The 20,115-nt window shown below is 48.3% G+C and overlaps 1 protein-coding gene across 1 annotated transcript in view; it reads left to right on the top strand.

Moving 5' to 3' along the window:
* The first annotated feature begins 424 nt into the window (after positions 1 to 424).
* Positions 425 to 20,115, top strand: part of SLC7A14 (solute carrier family 7 member 14) — a 36,901-nt gene continuing 17,210 nt past the window's right edge. Inside the window, exons 1-2 of the mRNA XM_054166595.1 lie at positions 425 to 522; positions 16,955 to 17,354. Of these exons, the coding sequence (XP_054022570.1) occupies positions 17,051 to 17,354 (304 nt within the window). The 5' untranslated portion in view covers positions 425 to 522; positions 16,955 to 17,050. The remainder of the gene's footprint in view (positions 523 to 16,954; positions 17,355 to 20,115) is intronic.

Consider the following 20,115-nt stretch of genomic DNA (forward strand, 5'->3'; position numbering starts at 1 on the left):
TTCATCCCTGGGGTGTCCCCTTCCTCCCCACCCTCTAACCCTGGTGTGAGGAAAACCCTGCTTTGGAGCAGGCAGCCAAGAGAGTTCTTTTTCAAGCAGTTTAGGGGATGCTGCCCGCAGTCCGCAGGACACTTGGGCAGGCAAAGAGGATTCGATGGGTAGGAGACAGACGGGGACTTGGGGTTGGCAGCCCCGTACAGGGGTGTCTCCCGGGACCGGCTCGTCTCGGCCCGCGGGTATTGCCGGGCGGTCACATGCGGCAGGCGGGGAGAGCGCAGAGACAGGGAAGCGCTGAATAATTGAGGAGCTGCAGCGCCCTCCTCCCTCCATCCCTCCCTCCTTCATCCCTCCCTCCTTCCATCCCTCCTCCCTCCGCCCTGCGTGCACGGCCGGGAGCCGGGGCCGGCGGTGCTCAGCGCAGCCCCCCCCCGCCGCCGCCGCAGCAGCGCAGCCGCCCCCGCCGGGGTGTGCGCCCGGGGCCGCTCCGCACCATCACCCGCCCGCTGCCCTCTGCGCCCGGCGGTGAGTGCCCAGCGGCTCTGGGGAGGCAAAGGGAGCGGGGATGGAGGGAGGGAAAGAGGGGTGGAAGGAAGCAGGGTAAGGGAAGGCGCTTCCCCTCGCTGCCAGCCTTCTCTCAGTGAGGAGCCTCTCGGGGTGCGGGGAGAGGTCTGGCTAGGCGCCCTCCAGGGACTAGCAGCCGCAGAACACCGCCCACTCCACGCACACGGGGCCGGAGCGGCAAGGGGAGCATCCCGGCTCCTCCGGGCCACGGGAGAACCCCAGCCCGCCCGGGTGTCCCCTTGCCCCGGCCAGGCTGCGTTCCCGTGTCAAGGCACTCCGCGGAGGGACGGAGGCTGGGGGCGCCAGGGCTGACAGGCAAGGGGAAAAACTGGGGTGAGAGGAGACACAGCGGGCGGCCTGACCGAAGCGACTGCTCCGGCTACAGGTTACCGCGCAAAACACGGTAAGGGAAGGTGGGGAAGCTGCGGACGACGCGGGGTGGGGGGGGGGCAAGGGGCAGAGAAGAAATGGGAGCAGAAGCGACATCGAGATAGAGGCAGCAAGGACAAACTGGACCCGCCGTGGGATGCTGGTGGCGGTCCCGGGTCACACATGGGGCCGAGCGGGCGCTGTCCGTGGTGCTGAAGCCCCGACGGGGCGGTCCCGAGCAGCCCCCGGCGGGCCACGCACACTGAGCCGGGTGACGGCCCCGTCCTCCCGCCGGCGCCTGCAAAACTCCCTCTGACTTAGATCCTGGTAATGGAGTTAGCTTCCTCTTTACGTCACCCCCGGCTCGCTGCTGTTTATTGATTCCACACGGGTATTTTCGAACTGCCTGGACCCAGCCGCCTGCCTGCCTCAGCCCCGGGTAGGTGTGCTTCGGCATCACTCTATTCCAAAGCCTCTTTTCTCAGAATTGCTTTCCAGCTCGCGTTTTGTGGCCTATTAAATGCTGGTTTATACAGCTCGACTTAGTCTGTTAGAAGGCTGTACAGGGAGAGCTCTAATGTAGGGCTTCCACATCAATACAACCTCTGGAGAGGAGCAGTAGAAAGCATGATTACTCTGGTTGACCCCAGAGAAGACGTTTGGCTCAAAAGGGGCATGTTTGATTTCATCTAAAATATTAAGTAATTAATTTTTCCCAGTGTCCCTAAGTAGTAGGCAAATGCATTTTAGCATGCCAAGGCGTTTGTTTAATTGCCCAAAAACTGTCAGGAGGCTGAAAGTCTGATTGCTAAAGATATTTACATGTGTTCCTTTTCTTGATACCCATTGCTGAGGCAGATGACTTACCATGGTTGAACAACATGTTGTAAACAAACCAACCCAAACAAGCCAAAAACACCAGCAGAGTGAAAAGTTACCTAGATTAAACTGACTAATTATCTGTTCTTAAAAATGTACTGCTCCATGGGGAATCCTCGCTGCCTGAGAACAGAGAAGTGAGGGGGTTCTTGCAGACATCCAAAGTCCAAATGCTATTTCTCATTTTCTTCTGTCAAAGGTGCAGCACTTTGCCAGCAAAACAGAGACTGGCGTGTAGTAAATGATGAGGACAAACAATCTTGGGTTCTCTCAAAGTAAAGTCTCAGTATGTATCTGAGAAGACAGGATGGAGGCAATATCTGCAATAGGACAAACTGTCAAGCAAGGCCATGGGGGAAAAAAAAAAATAAATGCCTTGTTCAGTTGCTGCTCAGTAAGGGGAGATGGAGGAAGGAAATTCTACCTGAGCCCTTGGAAACCGAGACTGCTGGAACACAGCAGACCACAAAAATGGCAATAAAACTGTAAGGGAAGGAATAAAAAGGAAGGAATAAAAAGGAAGGAATAAAAAGGAAAGCAATTAAAAAGGGAAAAACAAAGAAAAGCCAAAGCTTGTCAAGGGCCTGAGAAAAGCTCTTACAACAGAGGAACCACAGCACCTGAGCAGCTCACTTCATTAAAAAGAAGGGTGGGAGGTGACTTGGTTCTGGAATCTAGGAGCCTCTACAGAAGGAAATTACTAGGCTCTGAGTTATTCCTCCATTTGCCAAAGAAAGAAACAACATGAACTAGTGCTGAGATGCTAAAGCCAAAACATTCTGCTTTAAGTGCAGGATCACATTTTTGAACAGTGGAGGGCTGATGACCTGATGAAGGAGCCATCAGAAAACCTGCTGGATCTGTGTACGTCAAGACTCGATGTCCTCCCAAAAGATGCAACTTAGCCAGAGCAGGTTATTGGGCTCCCTGCAGGAGTAATTGCCTGGAAGGTAATGGCCTGTGGTTCAGACAAAATGAACTCTGTGGACTTAATGGTACCTTTGATCTGTAATTCCTCAAGTTAGGCATAGAGATGTGCAACTTTATTCCCAGGTGCCACAGCCTCCCCTCCAGGCAAGTAAAACAGCAGGTGGAATTTTTGACCACGAAGCAAAAACAGAGCAAATGACTGCCTTATATTTTTGAATCCCCCAGTTTTCCATCTTGCCTCACTAATTAGCTTTTCCCCAAAAGAACTTCTTTCTATGTGCATATTGCAGTTACATGAAGCAGCTTACACCACAAATCACTCCCCTCAGGGAGTCACTCATGACTCCCAAGTCAAGCCATATCTTGCCCTTCTCTAAATTTTTTTAGGGTCACAGGAAAATAATGAAAAATCATTTGTGAGGGACTTCAGAGTCTCAGAAGGGATCCTATCAGAAAGGATTCCTGCCCAAAAATATTTTTAAGGATATATTCATAGGCTTACTTCCTTCTTGAGCATAAGACAGTCGGTTTTCTCAGCTCTGACATCACATACATGTAGTATGATTTCATCCCTCTTCCCCTGAAGGCAACAGGAGCTTTTCCAGGAAATTCAACAAGAGCAGGATAACCTCTCAGTGGCTGAGTGAATGGGGTTTCTGTGAAGCCCTGTTTCATTCATACAGATGGATGGCAAGAACTTACACAAGCATCAATACACTCCTAGAATCTTCATGAAAAAAAAAATAATTAAATAAAAATAAGAGAGTAGTCTGTAGCAGAATATATTTAAGCCCCTTAGAATTCTTAGCCCCCCTGAGCTATTGAGATCACCGTAATGCTAGTTTAAGCGACATGTTGTTCTTTGGCTTAATAATCTGAATGTATTAATGAGATATTTAAAAAGAAAAATACAAAGAAGGTAAGAAGCAGCAATACTTCTTCATCCCTGTGTGGTGGTGGGAGCTGTGTGTCAAACAAACAAGCAAAGCATTAGCAAATGGGTAGCTTCTCTGTCTTTCACGTTGATTAAACCCCAAATTTGCTTTTACATCGCTCCCAGATTGACTCTCTCCACAAAATATAAAGCCATGATTGGGCCTGAATCTGTAATTCTTGTCAGAGACAGCAGACATAGGGATGCAGAAGGATCAAGAAATACAGTAGATGATCTTAAGCTACTTCCTATGGCTATGAAAACCTGCTCAGAATCTCACTTTGGTCCGGGGAGAGTTTGCTGAACTTACTAAGCCACTTATGGTGTAAATGGGAGCAGATTCTACACTAGGTCCATGAGCCATAGAGATTCTTCAAACATTTTTTACTCACAAGCCATAAGATGAGCCTAACCTGAGGTTTCCAAATTGAAACTTTCTTCTAGTACTGAGCAATTTCCCCCTTGCATACGTTTCCTTGGCTCATGAAGTAGCAGCTCTGTTTCTAGACTGTGAGGTCATCAGCACTGGCCTGGGTGCTCCAGCTAGCACTGGCACCACATCCCATCCTTCTCTGCCTCCAGGCTGGAACATCCCTAAGAGAAAACTATATTTTCCCTTGCAATAAAACTTGTCAGAGCAAAGTGCAAGCACTTCTGAAACAAACCCAGTGAGGTGGAGCCACGCAGCACATGACTCCATTGTTTCTGTTCCTCTGCACTGTGACTGTATCAACAATGTACATGATACCATCAATTAAATCTACCTGGCAGGTGAACAGAAGAAGAGCTTTTGCAGCACAGGTTTTTCAAGCACCACAGCCTAACTCTGAGAGGACTGGTTAATTCTATTCTATTCTGGTGACTCAGATAAAGGATCAAGTGGTTTGCTGCTAGAAGGGAAATGGGCTACTGATGCCATTCCACAAGTGTCTGTTGGGGTGTTTGTGCCAAAACTTCAGGAAAATGTCTACAAAACCAAATGTGTGGGGTTGGAGGACAGCCCCTCTCAGGTGCTTGTTGGTTACTATCACCTAAGTTGGTAGTTTGGAATACTCCTCCTGCAGGTCCTCAGTTCCATCAGAGTGGGCTGGATACTATTTGACTAAGTTTTTTTAAACCCAAGGGTGGAGACATCCCCTTGTGCTGGCACACAGCTGGATGCCTTCCACCACAGCAGCACAATTCAAACCTAGCTTTAATCATGTACTTGAGCATTGTTGAACCAGGACTTCATGATGGACCTGCTGAGTTGGACTAAACTGCTCTGTGGTACTCAGCAATGCCAGGGTGGTCTCCAGGTAGGATTTGGGCACGCTGCTCTAATGGTAAAGGAAATGCATGCTGCTCCTGCCTGTCTTTCATCCTTGTCTGGGAACAGGCAGAAAGCACCAGCGACAGGTCTCACACTGCTCCAGCCCTGCAGCGAGATGCTCAGGAAGCACCTGGGTACTCCAGTGCCTTATCTGAGGCATCTGGGCAACAGCAGGTATGTTCCACTCATTAACTGGCTGTGGAGGCAACAGGGATCAGGAGATGTGCAATGAATAACTGGGATCATCAGCTCTGCACAAAGTAAATTAAGACAGAAAGAAGGAACATGTCAAGTCCCTTTGGCTGAGAGCTCAGGCACAAACAAGAGCTAGAGCAATAATATTTCAGCAGCTCCTCTCTGCTCTTACTGGCATGGGGGGACATCAGTAGAGCTGCACTTGCCAAGTAGGACAGCTCACCTTGGGGAGACTCTACTTGCTCTAGCTGGGAGCTACAATGTGCTGCCTTAGTGAAACAGGTTGTGTTTGGGGGTTGTAAGGGAGGCTAAGAGCAAGAATGCAACTCCCTGAAAGAAGTGTGTGGAGCCAGGCTGGGATTTGCATCTTCTCCCAAATAACAAGCAACAGGACAATGGGAAACAGCCTCAGGTTGCACCAGGGGAGGTTTAGGTTGGGTATTAGGAAAATTTTCTTCCCTGTAAGGGTTGTCAGGCCCTGCAATAGGCTGACAGGTAAGCAGTAGAGTCACCATTCCTGGAGGGATTTTAAAAACAGGTGGATGTGGTACAGAGGGACCTGGTTCAGTGGTGAGCTGGCAGTGCTGGGTTAAGTGCTGGATTTGATGATCTTAAAGGTCTCTTCCCACCAAAACCATTCTATAATTCTATAAATGAGCCACCAGGGTTTCAGTGGTAAGCAAATGTTAATCTAAGGGCAGTCCTGTTGGCTCCTGCTGATTCCCTTGCTACACGCAGACATCTCCAGGCGCCGTGTGCACATCTCTCAGGAACCTCATAATATCCTACTTTTTATGCTATTAGCCTTTAGAAGAACAATTAAATCTTCATTTGATTCTGCTTCCCCAGGACCCCCCTGGATGCTGATTTAATGTCAGCTGTGCACTCACAGCTCACTTCCTGGGAAATGTCAAAAAGCCTTGGTGCTACAGCACCGGGTGTTACTCACACTGCACACTGCTTAGGTGTTGCAGTTGCTGATGATGATAAATGACTAAACACAGAACCTCTCTTCTAAATCATCTTCTTTGATCAACTTGTGCTCACGTAACTCATGTAATTGGTTGTGTTGGAGTGCAGGAGGATTACTCATGTAAGGCAAGGAGTTTTTTGTCCTAGTGAATAATAGGAATGAAAGCAGCTAAACATGCAGTGAAAGCAGCATCAGCTGCTGTTCACCTCCCTGGAAGTGCCTCGAACCTACCTCACACTTCCTTTGAGGGATTTAGTGACAGCCAGCCAAATTACCCTGCAGCTTGTATGCAAAAAGCCCCCACTGATTTGCATATACTACTACTGGCTGCTTCTGGAGCTGTAAGCAGGCTCAGGGTTGAAGAATGTGTGTTTCCAGCTTCTTCTAAGGCAAGCAGTTCTTTAAGAACCTCTCCTGCATTAATTAGCTGATAGCCAAAATCATGGAAATGGAGCACTGAGGCATAATCAATTACACTTGTATAGGCAGTGATGGAACATGATAATGAATTGATGACAGCATGAGCACACACAAAAGCGAAATGCACTTGAAAACCAGCAAGAGCTGAACCATGTTTGTAAGCCTGATGTGTTTACAGTGTAAAAGAGCAGCTCAGACTCCTACTACATTGCTGCAGAATGCTGGGAAGACTGCTGGTGAGAGCCAGCATTGAGAGGGGGAAAAAAACCAAACAAACCAGTTTCTTAGTGAGGAATAAAGGAATCACTGTAAACCCAGCAATCTCCAAAATAAAAGCAGAGGCTTTAAAATAGTGAATTTTCAGATCCTATAGTTGATACACAGGTAATTGTTGTTTGGTTGGTTGGGTTTTTTCCCCCTGGTTTGGATGACAAAGCCAAAGTGTTAATTTGGCATTTTACTGAAAGATTTGTGGCGTTGCCACTGAAACTCAAAATACTGCCCAGAAATGAAACAAGTTGTCACGATGATGTATCAGCCAGAGTCTCACAACAGTAAAAATCCATTTTGTTTAGAGAGCCCCACACACTAATAAATAACCCATTCTGTGAATTATGTCAAATGAGAAAAGCTCTCATGGCTGGCCCGGAGCAAACCACAATCACTTGCATTCTGTGGTGTAAAAGCATGGATCCACAGAGGAAAGAGAAAGAAAGCATAGCCCAGTAATTACAGAGATCTCCTCCTACATGTTGTTAAAGCAAAGGCAGATTTAAATGAGCATAACTCTAGAAGAGATTGTCTGGTAATGTGGGTCTGAACATTTCAGTGATGCAAAGGAAGACCTTGACCACTCTGACAGCGAGCATCACTACAGAAGGTGTGTATCTTGTCTAAGCAGTAATTACTGAAAGCATAATCCACTACCCAAAACCAGGAAAAAACTCAGAGCAGCAAACACAAGGCTGCAGCCACCCCACTGATGCCAATGGCAATCAGGCTGCTGGAGCAATATCAGCATAGCATTGGAAACAGGCGACTCACTCTGATCCCAGAGTAGACACCATAGCATCAGGAAGATGCTTTTTTTCTCTTGTGACAGCTCATTCTGGAGCTGCTACTATGAAAAGCAGAAGGAAGGCTGAAGAAGTACATGCCAGCACATGAGACAAACCTCAGTTCCTGGGCACCTGGCTCTCAGTGTTTTGAATGCCTGAATTTCAGAGGTCAGTACATTAGTCCTTGAAACAGTCTGAGCACCCAGACCTGTGAGGTTTCAGATGTTCAGCTGTGCTGTGGCTCATGACTGCACAAGGATGGGGGAGGCCGTATCTGATAGCTGTGAGCACTGAATCAATATCAGCACTGCAAATGCAAAATCATGCAGCTGCCACAAATGAGTGTTCAAAGTTGCACAGGGCCGTGAGGGTCCTCCTGCAGATGACCATTGGCAGGGACAAAGCAATATTGTTTTCAACAAGGTACTGCTAGAGGAGCATTAATTGGTTTTAGCATGGTTTCTCTTCCACCTCCTTAGAAACCCCAACTGAATTAACCACTCACAGCACTTCTCTACAGTGGCTGCTTTCTCTAATTTACTGAAGGAGAAGCAAATTTACTAATTTCATGTGGTTTCATCCCTCTCATAGAGGAAGCCTGTCAGAGCAGTTCCAAGAAGTTCCTGGTTCCCCATCTCCTGCTTGGCTCACCCAGCTATCGATTTGTCATTTCCCTCCATTAGCAGCTCCGGTCCATTTTTTAAGGCTTTCACTTTGCCATCTCGAGACAACAATGAAAAACTAGATCTTTTTGAGAATGTGCAAATTGATTCTACCTCTTTCTCTGTAATTCTCTTTTTTAAGTAGCTTTTTTTTCCTTCTTCTTCTTGCAAACACAAATGGAGCACTTCATGCATATTGCATTACTTACAGCTCAGCGCTCACAGGCTGTTGTATCTGTCATAAGCACCCTGCTCTCAGTCCTACACCACTCTGCACCATGAGGAATCATCAGTACCTGGACAAAAAGGGCAGATAAGTGGAAATCTGAAATGTCAGGCATAGGATTGATTTCTATAGGTACAAGGGAGAAGGACAACAGAAAAATGGATGGGAGGTGGATTTACTGTCTACAGGGAGGGGATGTACCTGCAGAGATGTTCATGAGCATCTCAGGGTGAATGGTGCAGTTAGGTTTGCATCCTCTGAAGGCTGAGAGCTATAGGTGCTACCTCCAAAGGCATCCAGCCTCTAGAAAGCAGGAAAACGCTGATCTCCCAAGCCATAGAGTTCTTTCTCACTAGCTTGTTGCACCAGAGGGTCCCAAGAGGCCTCAACAGCTTTGACCAACCACCTGTGAGGCTAGCATGTAATGAACACTGGCAAAGTTGGGAACAATCCGCTATCAAGGGATCAGCTGGCCTTCAATGTGACCAGCTCCAATTTCACCTGAATGTGTTACTTCAGCTCCCACCTAGTCCTCATCCAGGCAGGAAGATGAGCACTCAGCCACCTCAACCTCCTCACTGCTCACCATCCTGGGCGTGCTGCTCGAAGACTAAGTTAGCTATTTAGCTTAAGAACTGGGACTCAACAGCTGCAAGACAAGAAGTAGCTTTGACCTCTCTCCTGTCCTTCCCTCCATCTTTTTCTTGGTAATTCAGGCATCCCAGTTTCTCCCCAGAGAGAACAGCAGTTAAACTAATATATTGCATGATCCTTCTGAAGGCTGAAGAATCACAGAATTGTTAGGCTTGGAAGGGACTTCAAGGATTACCTAGTTCCAACCCCCCTGCCATAGGCAGGGACACCTCATGCTAGATCAGGTTGCTCAGAGCCACATCCAGCCTGGCTGCAAAAACCTCCAGGGATGGGGCTTCTACCACCTCCCTGGGCAATCCATTCCAGTGTCTCACCAAGACATGGAGGCACAAGAAGGGTAATCTCTAGGTACATATAACCATAGAATGGTCCAGATTGGAAAGGATCTTTAAGATCCTCTCATTCAAACTCCCTTTCCATGGGCAGGAACCTCTTAAATTAGACAAGGTTGCTCAAATCCTCATCCAACCTCACCTTGAACACTTCCAGGGAGAGGCATTCACAATTTCTCTAGGAAACATGTGCCAGTGTCTCAGCACCCTCACAGTAAAGAATCTCTTCCTACTATCTAATCTAAATCTACCTTTTATTCAGTTTAAAACTACCACCCCTTGCAAAAAGTCTCTGCCTCTATTTCCTGTAGACCCCTTTAAGTACTAAAAGGCCACAATAAGATCTCTCCAGAACTTTCTCTTCTCCAGGCTGAACAATACCAACTCTCTCAGCTTGCCCTCACAGGGAAGGTGCTCCAACACCCTGATCATCTTTCTGGCCCTCCTCTGGACCCAATGTCCATAGACTCATGTCAAATTATTTTACTGGATGACATGTCTATCCTATTTTGACTCACACTAGAGACTGGAAAACAAAGTTTAAGGACTCCTGGGGGCTGGCTCTGGATGTGTGGCACCCTTGCCTTATGTCTTTGGTCAAATGAAGGATTTCCTCTTTTGTCTGCCCTGTTTGTTAAAAGAAGATCCTACTGTTTAGCCACCTTACAGCAGTGCTGATGTTGGTAAAGCACTTGATGTAACACAGGGGAAGCAACACAAAAGTGCTGTTCAACCCTATTTTGCTATGAAGGTACACACAAATTATCCCTAAGCCTTCCCCCCACCTCCATCTTCCCCTTAATGGATGCAATATAGAAAGTTGGTCCTAAACTTGGAAATACATCACTCGTTTAAACTTGGAAATACGTCTCTAGTTTAATTTAGCAAGCACTCCGAATTTTAGTTTAAATCAACTACAGCTCCACTTGAGGTGCTCGAGCAGTGGTAAAAATGGAAAGATTAAAAATAAAGAGAGCCTGAAACTACCAGCGAAGGCACAAGGCCAGGTTGCTGAAGTCGGACTCACATGAGCGGCGGCGGGGCTGGCAGGGACCAGCCCTCGGCTCAGTGCCTGGCTTTGAAATCCCTTGGAAGGAGGCTGACGGTGGGGGCAGAGCCAGCTTCACGGCGGCAGCCCAGCTGGGGATCAATACCGTACAAACAGGCACATCGTACTCCAAACCAAATCGCCCTGGCGGTGAGAACGCTGAGGAGCGGCGGCGGCAGAAGGCATCCCTGCGCTCGGCGGCTGCCCGGCTCCCGCCGCACCGCCCCGCACCGCGCCGCTGACGTCATTCCCGTCCCTGCCGGAGGAGCGGTAATGACATTCAGTGTCTTCTGGCTCGCCACGCAGGTTCGCCTCGCCGTTACCCAGCCAGTGATTCCAAAAGGGGAGTGGGGGCAGGGAAGTCAGGCTAGCACGTCTCTTCCTCTTTCTCTTGTCGTTCGTCTGGGATTGCAGCAGCTTTGCTGCCAGGAGATGTCTCTTACATCACCGTGAAACAGCTCTCGCATCCACTTGAGCCTTTGTGGCTCCCTTTCCACAGGGGTGATGCTGCAGCCCAGCACAGTGTGCAGCCCCTCTGTGGAGAGGGTCTGAGGGCTGCTCCTCCTGCACTGTGAGCATCTGTGCTATTTCTGAGGTCTTCAAGTTTGGGAGGAACCTGTTGGTTCCTGAGTCCACATAAGGACACAAAAAGAGATCAAAGGGCTAAAGCCCTCTGCTATGAGGGCAGGCTGAGAGAGTTGGGGTTGTTCAGCCTGGAGGATGGAACGCTCCAGGGAGACCTTTCAGTAGTTAAAGAGGCATCTAAGAAAGATGGGGACAATCTTTTTAGTTGTGCCAAGACAAGGGGTGATGGTTTTAAACCAAAAGAGGAGAGATTTAGACTAGATAGAAGGAAGACATTTTTTACAGTGAGGGTGGTGAAACGGTGGCCCAGGTTGCCCAGACTGATGGTAGATGCCCCATCCCTGGAAATGTTCCAGGTCAGGTGGTTTGGGGCTCTGAGCAACTTGATCTAGTTGAAGACATCCCTGCTCACTGCAAGGGGTTGGACTAGATGACCTTTAAAAGTCTCTCCCCATCCAAACCATTCCATGATTCTCCCTCTAAACAGCCCTGCATCTGTCCTGCATGACTATGCCAACCCAGTTGAGGCTGGGGCATCAGTGAGTTTCTCTCTGCAATAGTCACTTCTGGAGCTACAAAAGAAAGGAGAAACCCAGCCTTTTCCTCTTGGATGGCTTCCCATCCGCACACCAACAGGAGCTCTCTTCTTTTAATTTATCACCATCACTGTTCCGTTTCCTGTTACATCCCCAGCATGTCTTAATAAGGACACCCCTATGGACTCCTGAGTGGAGTAATTAACTGAAAAATCGAATAAGCCATCCCAAAGCACAGACAAGGTATGGGGAAGCTTGACTGAGGAAGCTGGAACTGGGGGCTGGAGGTGATGAGAATAGGTGATGCTGAGGGACTCCATACTGCCTCTCACCAGCACAAGGCAGGCAGCAGAAAGGAGCTTTACAGCAGGAACACACCGACCCAGACGGTGAGGAAGATGCGCACCTGTAAATGCCTAGACTTCTCCTTTTGATTTGATTGCTGTTTTAGTTAATTTACCCTAATGAAGAAGAGTGTTTCGGTACAAACAGTGGTTGCTAACAAGCACGCGGTGGCAGCAGCCAGCACCAGGCAGCGAGGAAGCAGCCAGGGAAAACCCACCTAGACCGCTCATGATGGAGAGCTGCTCAGCTCCAAAACACAGCTACAGCCTCCCTGAGTTGGGCTTGGCCCCTCTGAGCCACAGCTCCCTGCATCTTCCTGGGTTTTAACAAGGGGAGCAGATGACAAAACCCCCACAAAACTCTCTTTCCTCTCTTTCTACCTACCCAGGGTTAGTGGAGCAGAGCAGAAGCGAGCTGTCTCTGCCCCATCTGAATGGTTGCCATCCATGAGATTTTTTTTTTATGGTTTAAATGGAGTGAAAAGATGTTTTCCAAGCTACAGAGCAGCAATATGCTGATCTGACTTGAACATCTGGAATAGTTTCGAGTGATTGCTTTAATTGAGTAGTGCAGCAATTACAGAGTTATTTCATTTCAGATGTTTTGGAGGTTGTTGGTTTGTTGGTTTTTTTTCTTGGTGGCTTAGGAGGGGCTACATGAACTGCAAAGCTACTTTAGGTTGCTGTGCAGGAGAACCTAGTCCTAGCCCCAGGCAGCTGGAACAGCTCAGCAGTCTATATCTGGGCACATCACAGATTCACCAGTCAGCTCCTGTTCTAAATTTAAACCATTTAAAATATTTAAGTTTTTTGGAAATTATTATTTTAGCAGTTTAAAATTAATTCCTGGCCATGCCTTGCCTTAAGGTTCTTTGCAATGCTGGTGAGAAAGCAATTTGTGTACCCTGCTGTGCCTTGAGAGTGAGCTGCTCCGTCTGAATCAGTCATGCTCAACTCACTTCAGTTTGGCAGACTCACTGATTTGTTTTCCAGTGTGGACAGATGCTCCAGCAAGACCTGAGCATATGCCACCCTTTCCAAACCCTTCTTAGCCACCCACAGGCACCTCAGACAAGATGATGAAAAAACTCTGATCTCAAACCACATCAGTCCCAACCTCCTCAAAGCACAGGGCAGGTCTTCATAGGATCACAGGATGTTCAGGGTTGGAAAGGACCTTCGAAGATCATCAAGTCCAACCCCCCCTGCCAGAGAATCCAGCACAGGTCACACAGGAATGCATCCAGATGGGTCTTGACAAAGTCTCCATAGAAGGAGACTCCACAACCTCCCTGGACAGCCTGCTCCAGTGCTCTGTGACCCTCACAGTGAAGAAGTTCCTCCTCATGTTGAGGTGGAACCTCCTGTGCTGTAGTTTATATCCATTACCCCTTGTCCTGTCACAGGATGCAATGGAGACGAGCCTGTCCCCTCCCTCTTGATATTCAGCCCTGAGGTACTTATAAACATTTGTTAAATCCCCTCGCAGTCTTCTCTTCTCCAGACTAAAAAGCCCCAAGGCTCTCAGCCTCTCCTCACAGGGCAGTGCTCCAGTCCTTCAGTCATCCTTGTTGCTCTCCATTGGGATCTCTCCAGTAGAGCCTTGTCCCTCTTGAACCAGGGAGCCCAAAATCGGACACAGGCTGAAGCACAAAACTGGTGATAGGACCAAGCATCAGCCCACAGCCTTGGCACCTCTATTCCAAATGATGCTCTTTGTTCTGGTGGCCCAGTGGCTCCTCTGTGATAAGCATAGCCTTCACAGAATCATCCAGAATTGGTATAAAGACATTAAGAGACACAAATCAGCTCTCCTCAGCCTTCACCTCTCCAACTTTTCTTTGCCCAGCCTCAACTTTCAGCCAGTATGCTTTTCCTTACAAGAGTTAAGAGCTGAGTCTTCTCTATTTATTATTTTCCCCATACAACAGTTTTTTTGGCCTGAGGGATGGGTTCACTTGGGGAAGATTTCCCTACAGTTCAAACTACATGAGACAATTTCACGGAGGTAAGAACACCTAAGCTGTAGCAGTTCAAAAACCCAGACAGATAGTTCTGCCCAGCATCTTGGTTAGCTCAAGCCAATCTGGGCACAAACCCAAGCACAGCAATCTGAGTTTTTCAAACCCAGTTAGTGGCAATCATAAAGCCTAAGGTAAAATAATTAAATAAAGGGTGGGATGTGGTTAGGTGAAGTATCTCAAGACATCTTTTCACCCCTGTGCTTCAGAGATACTGTATTTCAGATAAAAGGAAGAAGAGTTTTAGGTGGTGATCACTTTTCTTGGAGGATTTGTTTTCCCTGTGGCTAAAACACAACCCTGGAAAAGCAGAGCCACCCTGGAGGTGCCAGCACATGGGCACATTGCCCAGAGGACTGCTCTGCTGGTGCAGCCCCACTGAGCTCTGGCTCAGCTGCCCTCTTCCAACACAAACCTTCATTTAAGCCAAAAAGCAAAACCTCAACCTGAGCTTCAGTCCGTGACACAAACCAGTTGACCTCTTGAGCAACCCAAAAACCAAACCCAGTTTTTATTCTCAGCTCAGAGATGCACATTTGCTGATGAGCAATGCCTTATTATTCTTCTTCACAAGAACATCCAAGCCTTTCAGCTTGGGGTTGCTCAAGGTAAAAAAGAAACACCACCACCCAAAACAAACAAAAAAATCAATTTGAACTGTGATCAACCAAAACATGAACTGAATGCTGTGGTTTACTGAATAAACTCCAGCAACAGAAGGCTGCCTGGTAGACACAGTGTAATTTGTCTTGGATGTAAAGATGGAGAAATAATTGTTTTGTCTTCAAGGCAATTTAAAAAAATAATTTAAATAAAGGGATTTCTGTGTTAACAGGAAAGAATCATAGAGTGGTCAAAGCTGGAAGGGACCTCCAAAGCTCATCCAATCTGACCTCCCCACAGTCAGTAGGGACGTCCCCAACTAGATCAGGCTGCCCAGGGCCTCATTAAACCTTACCTTGACTATCTCCAGGGAAGGGGCCTCAACTACCTCCCTGGACAGCCTGTTCCACCATCCTCATAGTAAAGAACTTGTTCCTAATATCCAGTCTAAATCTGCCCTTCTCTAGTTTGAAACCATTGCTTCTTGTCCTGTCACTGCAGGACTTTGTAAACAGTCTCTCCCTATCCTTCTTGTAGTCCCTTCTGGTACTGGCAGGCTGCTATTAGGTCTCCCTGGAACCTCCTCTTCACCAGGCTGAACACCCCCAGCTCCCTCAGCCTGTCCTTGTAGCAGAGGTGCTCCAACCCCCCGATTATTTTCATGGCCCTCCTCTGGACCCTCTCCATCAGGTCCATGTCCTTCCTATAGAGAGGCTCCAGACCTGTACACAGTACTCCAGGTGAGGTCTCACCAGAGCAAAGTGGTGGAATCACCTCTCTGGATCTGCTGAAAGCACTGCTTTTGATGCAGGCTGTGACTGGCCTTCTGGGTTGCAAGCACACACTGCCTGCTCAGGTCCACCTTCTCATCCAAAGAAGCTGCCAGGCTAAAATTCATATTTAATGAACTATTTTTCTTGTTCCCTTATGTGGAGATCATCAATTCTTGTTATTGTGCTCAAAGTCAAGGAGCCATCAATATGTCACTAGGAAGCAGCTGTTGGGAGCTGGCCTGAGAAATACACATTCTACCACTACAAAAAAAAACCCAACCCAAAACCAACCAAACAAAACTAAAAAACAACACAAAAAAAGGCAGAAAGGGAGGGGGTGGAAAATGAAGGCTGCTGAATAGTTCTTGAAATAAGATTCAGGTTGAAAAAGTGCAGAGAAAGAGCAAAACAAAGTAATTTAATGCTTTTAAAGACAATCTCAGGATCTGGAATCATAAGACCTTTTTGAGTCAGTCTTAAAGCTTCTGCTGACCTCCTTTCTCAGATTGCCTTAACTCTGCAGAAACCAAACCTCAAAGCTTGTTGTAGTTACTCCAGAAAATCAACATCTCTTAACTAAACCAATCAACCAAAAAAAATCCCCAAAGAAGTGTTGAAAGGACTACAAAAATGAAGTGACAAATTGAATGAAGAAACCACACCAAGGACTTTTTCAACCTCATGAGTCACTGGGACCTGAAGAAGCAGAGCTCTTTAAAACTTACCCCTTGAGGAAACCCTAGGATGAATGCAGCACTCAAAAAGAAAGAACCACCAGGATAGACAGAGAGCTCCAAGTGTCATGTTTAGAGCACCAAAACAAAATCACCTGTCCCTGTAAGGCATAATCAAGCCTCACAGCCAGCCACACACAGGCAGCAGTCTCAACACATTGGATGTAGAAGCAAAACTACGGTCCCAGATTTCCTTTTTTGCAGGTCAAGCACAGCCTGGCATGGTGATGGTGGTGTGACATGGTGATGGTGGTCTGACATGTGGTGCCAGCAGGAAATCTCTGCTGCCAGAACCCTCTGCTGTGCTTGGAGCCAGGCTTAGTCCCCACCAAGACCCAAGTGCCATTGTGGCCACCAGCACCTCACTGTCATGCAAAGTATCACAGCTTTTGGTAACAATTAAGCCACTTGGCAAAGGGCTTTGATAGGAGAGACAGGAAGAGCAAACACAGCAAAATGACCAAGTAATCCTGTCTGGGGACCACCACATTGACAGTCCTGCCTTCTTGCTTCACACTTAGACCCCAGCTTGGAAGGTATCAGGTTCCTGCTGCTCATGAGGCTGCATTAATAACCGGGACTACAACCGTGCAGGTAAACAAAAAGGCAGACAGAACATCTCAGTTGTACAATGCAATTGGGGTGGTGAAAGGAGATTTCTGTGCGGCAGCAACAGCACTGGTGAAAGCAAAGCTCCCCTTGATCCAGGCAGAAACTGGTTTTGAGGCCCATTTTGGCTCCCCCACCTGGAGCACAGCGCTCTCTCTTTTCTGTCTCAGTTAAAAACAATGTTCCTCTCTTGCAGCCAGGCCGCCAGCGCAGGAAGGAGATGCAGCAGCAACCTTGAGTGGGTGCTGCTGAAACCATTCCTGACCCACCTGCCTTGAGCCCAGCACCAACCATGAGCGGCTTCTTCTCACGCCTGGACCCACGTCGGGTACCATGGGGGGCAGCAGGCTATGCCCTGCGCACCCGCGTCCTGCGCACCAAGCCTGTGGAGTCCATGCTGGAGGGCACAGGGACTGCCACCACCCAGGGTGCCAGGCTGGCCAAGGTCCTCACCACCCTCGACCTCATCTCCCTTGGCGTCGGGAGCTGCGTGGGCACCGGCATGTATGTAGTGTCTGGCTTGGTGGCCAAGGAGATGGCAGGGCCTGGGGTCATCGTTTCCTTCATCATCGCTGCTGTTGCCTCCATCTTGTCAGGTGAGTTGGGTGGGTGGAGGGCTGAGTAATGAGCCAGCTCATGCACCCTCTGGCTCCATCCATGTGTGACCATCTGGCAGAATTCATGCTCAGCAAGCACAGGCTATGAGGAGGCAGTGACTTCCCCATAGGCTAAAAAGTGCACTGCTTGCTCGGTTGCTCTCACTGCCCAAGTATCAGGCCAAATCTTGTGCTGAGTGCCAGCAGCCCAGGCATGAATTACTCTGATCACAGAAACATTCAGGTTGGAAAAGACCCTCAGGATCACCAAGTCCAACCCATAACCCTGCTCTATGAAGTTCACTCCTAAACCATATCCCCAAGAACCACATCCAAACCACCTTTAAACACATCCAGGGCTGGTGACTCAGCCACCTCCCTGGGCAGCACATTCCAATGCCTGACCACTCTTGATGGGAAAGAGTTGCTGATGGCTTCTCCAAGGATGGAGCTGGTGGTCAATCTATTTTGAGGTGTTTAAGAGTTTTGTATTGCTTGTCCCAGGCAGACCATGGCCAAGCTACAGCACCGAAACAAGAGCACAGCATGGCTTGTGGGACTCCCTGCTTCAACAGAAAGGACATCAGTGGCTTGGGTAGCACTGGGGTCATCTTTTGTTGTGATCATTGCCAACAGTTAAAAAACTCCCCTGTTTCTGGTTGATTGTATTGGCTGCTGTTCATGCAGGATATCACTCTTAGAATTTCCAAACAAAAAACTCAACAAACAAATGTGTGGACAGAGGGGAATTCTGTGTTCGAGTGGAGAGCTGGTGAATTCCAGCTCCTCTGTAGGAACCCAGCTGAGCATATGGCTCAAGCTGCAGTTTCCCCACGAAGCCAGTACTGCTAGCATTTGTCCTTTCCAGATCAGTGCTAACATGATGATGTGATGTCCCTGCTCTCCCTGCTCAGAGGACGTTGCATGCTGTGTCAGTCTGGTACCCAGCTTTTAACCATGGGTTGGATAAGGAAACCTCAGTAAATGACAAAGGGCTTTGAGAGGAGACAGGAAGAGCAAACAGAGCAAAATGACCCAGCTCAGCTGGGAGGTGGAAGCACATCATGCTTCTCATTCCCTGGAGACTGCAGTGCTGCCCTATAGAGACCAAATTCCACATGAGGTTGAGCACCCTACAACCCTGCAGCCCAGGGGCACAGCTGTGGCACAGCACCAGGATGAGTGTTATGCTCTCCCCACAACCATGCCAGGGACCAGCACATTGACAGTCCTGCCTTCTTACTTCACACTTAGACCCCACACTTAGACCCCAGGGTATCAGGTTTCTGCTGCTCATGAGGCTGTATCAATACCTGGGGCTACAACCATGCAGGCAAACATAAAGGCAGACAGAGCATCTCTGTTGTACAACACAATTGGGATGAAGAGAGGAGATTTCTGTGCAGCAGCACTGGTGAAAGCAAAGCTCCCCTTGATCCCCAAGGCTCTCCCAAGGCAGCTTGGTTCTGGTTCAGTCCAGAACAAGAGCTGAGAACATGCAAAGAGATCTGATGCTTCTGTGAGATCCCACCACAAAGCCCACTTTTTGACTGAGGCAGGAGAGAGCATCAGTGCCTTTATCTCCTTTCCCACTGCTTGCTTTCTCTCCTCTGCAAAGGTTCTGCTGGCTGTGATGCAAACCAAGAGCAAACAGAGCCTGGGTGGGACTCACCTACAAAAAACACACTGTTCTTCAAAAGGGTTTTCTTCACCCCAGACACAAGCCCTGCCCCACAGTGGGGAGCTCCTCCTGCCTTGACCCACAAGAGCCCACACCATTTCCCACTCAGCTTTCATCTCCCTTTGCTTTTGTAGCCCTGAGAAAGTGTTGTGGGAAGTGTTTTGATAGTCTCCTTGGCCGCTTCCTCACTTCATGGTGGACACTGCTGCTGTTTGTTGTTTTGGCAAGTGCAAGGGAGCAGGGGTGAGGGAGCTTGCTGGGATAGTGGCCTCACAGGGGATGTGGTTTCAGCTCTCCCATCCCGGTCGCTCCCAGCGTACTGGACGCTGAACTCGGGCACGTGTGCACAGACAGGTTTTAAGGAGTTTCTCACAGTTTTAAGGCCAGATGAGACCATCAGATGACCTGCTTTCCCTCTGGGTATTGAAGAGTCAGAGCCCACTGCCTGCCCAGTCAACCCAAGATGGTTTGGGTTAAAAAAAAAGCCCCCTCCAGAGAGCCATTTTCTCTCCTCTGGGAGATAGCCATGGGGAAGCTCCCCTGGACAGGTCCCACCAGGCAGGTCCCACCAGTGGGAAACCTCTCCACACTCTCTAGTCTGGTTCCAGCCAGAGATTTTTCCAATTTCATCTGCTCAACAAATTCCAGTTATGCCTTCTAAGCTTAACCAGCATGTACCCCATCAGGGTACTTACAGACACAGCATCAGTGATTAAAATTATAAATGAAATGAACTCAAACTGATTAAATGCAATTATTCTCTCACTGTAAGGCTTTTTAGTCAGCTCTCAAACAGAAGCACTTGTCCAACTTCCTTCTCCAAAGCCTCCAGAGCAGGGGACACTGCCAGCTCCTTCCATCAGCTGCAGCCATTGGGATTCCCCACTCTCACCCCTGTGTCTATCCAAAACTCCTGGCAAAAATCAGCAGTTTGCATCTTGCCCAACCCCATCACCCTCTCCCCAGCCTTTTCCTCCAGCTTACCTGGTTAGTGATCTCCTCTCCTGAAGCAGTACAATCCTGTTGATGGTGTTTTGCAAACTCCTTACTGTGAGCTCAGGCAAGGGTCAGGTTCTTCCC

Source organism: Dryobates pubescens, chromosome 13 (genome assembly GCF_014839835.1).
Source record: "Dryobates pubescens isolate bDryPub1 chromosome 13, bDryPub1.pri, whole genome shotgun sequence".
Lineage (NCBI taxonomy): Eukaryota > Metazoa > Chordata > Aves > Piciformes > Picidae > Dryobates > Dryobates pubescens.